Genomic DNA, 4,976 nt, shown 5'->3' with positions numbered 1-4,976 from the left:
GCCGCCCACTGTGCAGCCCCCCGCCCAGGCGCAGCCCCCAGCACAGCCCACGCAGCCCCCACCGAAGGCGCCACCCGCGATCACGACGGTGGGCAGTGCCTCTGTGTTGGTGAGCAGGCCCTCCCAGCTTCCGAGCCCCGCGGGCGTTCTCGAGGTGTCCGGCACTGCGGACCTCACTCTCGGGGGAGGGGGGACTCCCAGCCTTTTCCTGGGGGATGCGTGTGGTCGCCTCGCTGCCAGCTCTGCCCTCCAGGGCTTGTGCGACTTGGGGGTGGAGGCATCTCTTTCAGGGGCTGGTGTCTGGGCAGTTTGGAATCAGACAGGGCCTGTGAACCGAGGCTTAGTAAGTCGCCCCCTTCCTCCCCATTGACCTGCAGAGCAGCTGCCATCTGCACTGGTTTGCAGACTTCCCTTCTCATTCTTCCTGCTTGTCCTCAAAACACGTGCTCCCGTGCACGTGTGAAGTTCCCGTGCCCGTCAGAGAAACACCTAAGAGGCGCCAGGGAAGGGAAAGAAAGACAGGCTTGGGATCTCCCACTCCGCGCCGTTGCCGCCACACCCTGGCGTGTGCCTTCACTGTGTGCCCATCTGCTGTGCACCTGTGTCGTGCATGCTGAGCTCACACGCGTTTGCATTCTGTTCGCTGTAGTGGAATCTTGACGCGCACCTGGGCACCTTTGTCTTCCATTCGGAAGACGCACACGTGAAGCACCGTTTGGTGTGAGGGCAGCCGCCGGCCAGGCAGGACCCTGAGGGGAGCGGTGCCGGGTGGTCAGAGCTAGCCCCTGGGCCGTGGCCTGAGTGACAGGTGTCAGAAAAGAATGGAAAGCCGCAGGAGCAGAGGCTGTGAGCTTGGCAGCTGCAGGAGTCAGAAAGGTCAGCGTGGCCAGAGTCCAGTGACCGAGGAGCAGACGCCGCAGCCTGGGAGGAAGTGGGGACAGGAGGCTGGAGTCGGCCCGTGTGGCCGGGGGAACTCTGGTCGGGAGTTTGGCTCTGATTCTGGTGACTCGGAAGGCTTTTGGTATTTGTGTTCCAGCTCGACTTGACATTTCAACGGTTTCTTTCTTCAGCAGGCAGGAGCCATTAAAACGGCCGTGACGGGGACCAGCATGCCGGCAGGTAAGCAGCAGAGATGCCGCAGCACGGGCCCGGTTCCCGGCGCCCTTGCCTCACACACCGTTCTCTGCAGGCACCGTGAGCGGCAGCGTGATCGTGAACACCATCGCGGGTGTCCCTGCCGCCACCTTCCAGTCGATTAACAAGCGCCTCGCCTCACCCGTGGCACCTGGAGCCTTGCCCGTGAGTCCTCCCTGCCCCGTGGCTGCAGAAACTGCTGACCTGGTTTGAGTGTCGTGAAATGGTGTCTGGTGGAGTCTGTGTTCTGCCTTCCGAGGGCGTATGTAGAAATCCCCCAGGACACCCCGGAGGAGCAGGGTGGGGCGTGAGGGTGTGTCACAGTCTCTGCTGATGGGGGGCGCCCTTTGTGTCCATGGGGGGGTTGTGGGGGTGCAGAGTGGCTGCTCTTGGACGGGTTGTGCCAGGGGAGGGGACATGGCATCACACAGGATGAGATGTGCTTTCACCTGGATTGCCGGAGTGGGGGAGCAGGCAGGGCACAGAGGCAGTGGTCAGTTGATGGGGTGTCTGGACCCATGCGCGGGAGCAGGTGAGGGCAGAGAGACACAGAGCCCCAAGATCCTCATGCACATAAGCAGGAGCCAGAGACTGACTAGAGACCTGGTGGTCACCAAAGGACACACTCCTGTCGCCACCCCCTTGTCTGTGCTGTTCCACCACAGAAAACAAAGCATCTGAGATTCAGGCATTTAAGTTCATATACTGATTTCCAGAGGCAGCACAGGCCCTGAACGAGAAGACACGGCTTCAGTCAGCAGTGCTCTGGTGGGCAGAGTGGAGGCCCTCCTGAGATTTGAAAAGTGTCTCCTACGAAGATGTGGCCATAGTCATCTAGGCGGTGCGGTGCCAGCAAGGGGACAGACACACCAGGTCCCTGGGGTAGGGTTGGGAGTCCAGAAACAGATCCGCAGGCAGGCAGTTGATTTTCAGTAAGAGTGCCGGGGGACTCAATGGAGGCACAATAGGCTTGCCACCAAATGCTGCCGGAGGACTTGGGTAGCCTTGTGCAAAACGACAGGATCCGTGACCTGTAACGTATATGTGAAAAGTCACTCAAGATGTAAAACCCAAACTAGAACACAGAATGTCTTTGCTACCTTGGTTTGGGCAAAGATCTTAGGGCACCAAAAGCCTGTGAGTTGTGGAAGAAAGATGAATAAATTAGACTTCGTCAAAATCAAGAACTTCTGCTCTTTGAAAAATATTAAGAAAACAAAAAGCATGAAAGTTATTTCCGGAACACACATGATAAAGGACTGGTTTTCAAGGTATATAAGATGCTTCAGTCACTAAAAAAAAAACCAACAAACCACTTTAAGAAAATGGACAAAATATTCGAGCAGTTATTTTGCCAGGGTTGATATGTAGGTAGCAAATGTGAAAAGATGCTCAGTGTTTGTTAGTCATTAGGGAAGTGCAGATGAAAACCACGATGGTGCACCACTGTACACCCCTGAGGATGGCTTCAAACCACAGAGGCTTGGCAGTACCAAATTCTGGGAGATGCAGAGCAGCGAGAATTCTCATTGCTGATGGAATACAAAATCTTAGTCACTTTGGAAAACAATTTGGTTATTTCTCCCAGAATTGAACATATATTCATCATACGACGTCGCAGTTCTGCAGCTCGATTTTCCCCCAAGAGAAATAAAAACACATCCACACAGAAATTTGAACAAGAACATATACAGTGGCTTTATTCATAGTTACTAAAAAGGGAGCAACTGAAATGTGTCTCAGCCATCCAGAGGAGGGGCAGCTGGGTCCCTCGCACCACCCAGTGCCGCCCAGTGGCGCAGAGGACGGGCGCCAGGACACGGCGAGGCTGGATCGCAGACACGCTTTGCTGAGTGATCAGAGCTCCAGAAGGCTTGAGATGCAGCGTGATCCCATTGGGTAACATGGAAAAGGCAGACTTGGGACAGAAAACAGTGTGTGCTCTGTCTCGATTGGCCGTGTGCATGTGTAAAAATTCATGGATCTGCGTGCCTGAAACAGGTGGATTTTACTGTATGTGTACGTTACATATCTAAATCTGGCTTAGAAGTTATTCTCTAAGCAATAGAATATATGCGAAAGTAGTTTTCTAGTATGTGATTTAGAATAATTCCATTGATTTTTCTTCCTACTTTGCAGCAGACCACTTCAGACTCAGCCTTTTCAGTAACAGAAGCTGTTAGGCTTGCGGCATTGGGAATACCATGTGACCGGTATCCCTACTTCTGTGAGGGTGGGAAGCCCAAATCTTTGATTTGGTGTTTTATTTGAAAAAGACTTGTTTCTGCATATGTTTTAAGAGAAAGTAATTTATCTACAGTATTATTGGGCATGGATCAAGAAGCAATGAAACTTTCTATTTTAAGAAAACAAAAGGGAAGCTCGAACACGTCTGTAAAATTCAGGAAACTGTTTAAAAAGAATATAGAGAACCTTTAGAAATGAAAAATGGTTACCAAAATTGGAAAGAAAAATAGTCCCTGGTGATTGAGCTTAATATCAGCTCACACGCGGTTGAAGAATTAATGAAGTGGATCAGCGGGCGCGAGTTCGGGAGCGGATTTGGAGCCGTGGGAGTCGTGCCCAACCAGAGTTCCAGACCGTGTCGCAGACAGTGAAGACGCGCGCTCCCAGCCTGGTCACCGGCCCTGACACCTACCTACGTGCAGCAAGGCCAGCCACTCGCGGTGCAGAGTGATGGAACAGCTCCGCACCCCAGAGTGCCAAGCAAGGAGGGCGCAGAAACAGCCACGGGGCGGTGCCTGGGAGGCACAGCAGCTTCTTCCTGGTCACAAGGAAGCAGGAGCAGCGTCTTTGCTCGAACGAGAGAAAATAACCGCCAGCCGTAGAGCTCTGTGTTCTTTGCAAACATCTTGAATAGGGTGAAAGAGCAGCCTTTCAATCAGAAGCAGTTTACCAGTCGATCTTGACTGAATGATGTATTTTAGGCAGAAGGAAGGTGTTCCGGATGGAAGATCTGAGGAACGAGAAGGAAATAAGTGTGTGGACTGAGGTCACTCGCTGGTTCACGAGGCTGGGGACACACAGGAAGCAGCAGCACATGGGTGGGAAGGGCTAGAGGCGCCGAAATGTCTTAGCATCTCTGGTGTTCCGGAAAAGCGAACTCTCGATTAGACTTTGCTAAGTATTCATGATGTAATTATTAGATGAGCCACCAAAAGAATGAAAGTGGGGTGTAATTTCACACTGGGAGGGAAACCGAGAGGAGAAACGAGTAATTTGCCAGAGGCAGAAAAGGCGATAGAGAGAAATGGAACGGAGGGCGGGATGGGAAGCGCAGCGGAGGCCAGGTCTGGACCTGGCACGGACGTGACAGAGTGGAAGAAGGTCAGAGGCCAGCCAAGCGGCCTGGGAACGCGTGCGACTGCACCAGTGGGGCCGCCTCAGAGTGGGGTGGCTGGGGCAGCTGGGGCGCAGAGGATCAGAGTTTGGCCAAGTGTGGGACACGGGAGGAATTATACTGACAGGCGGGGTGAGGTTGGAGTGCCCCAAGCCTTGAGCATGTGGAGAAGGTTCCGGACCAGTCAGGGGTAACGGTGCAGAGTTGGAGCCTTGGGGCCACGTGCGTGCTTTGGGGGATAAACACTGGTGTGCAAAGGGTGATAGAGTCTCAACAGGGCTTGCGCATGAGGACGGAAAGGCGGGGCAGCGTTTCAGAACGGGCGTGGGGACTTCGTCATCTGAAACGGCTCTTTCTGTGGCCGACCAGCTCCTCTAGCTAAGGCACATGCTTTGAATTCACAAGCGAGCAAGCCCCCCTGCCCCTTCTCGGTGCATGTCACCTCCTGCGTCACCTCCTGAGTGTAGTTGGGTGCCCTTCT

General features: G+C 53.8%; 1 protein-coding gene across 1 annotated transcript in view; it reads left to right on the top strand.

Moving 5' to 3' along the window:
• The window catches only part of EP400 (E1A binding protein p400), a 74,605-nt gene that overhangs the window by 58,349 nt on the left and 11,280 nt on the right, over positions 1-4,976 (top strand). Inside the window, 4 exon segments of the mRNA XM_023537406.1 lie at positions 3-109; positions 1,074-1,119; positions 1,190-1,299; positions 4,773-4,874. Of these exon segments, the coding sequence (XP_023393174.1) occupies positions 3-109; positions 1,074-1,119; positions 1,190-1,299; positions 4,773-4,874 (365 nt within the window).

This window comes from Pteropus vampyrus, unplaced genomic scaffold (genome assembly GCF_000151845.1).
Source record: "Pteropus vampyrus isolate Shadow unplaced genomic scaffold, Pvam_2.0 Scaffold189, whole genome shotgun sequence".
NCBI classification, from domain to species: Eukaryota; Metazoa; Chordata; class Mammalia; order Chiroptera; family Pteropodidae; genus Pteropus; species Pteropus vampyrus.
This window is presented reverse-complemented; position numbering and strand designations above follow the sequence as displayed.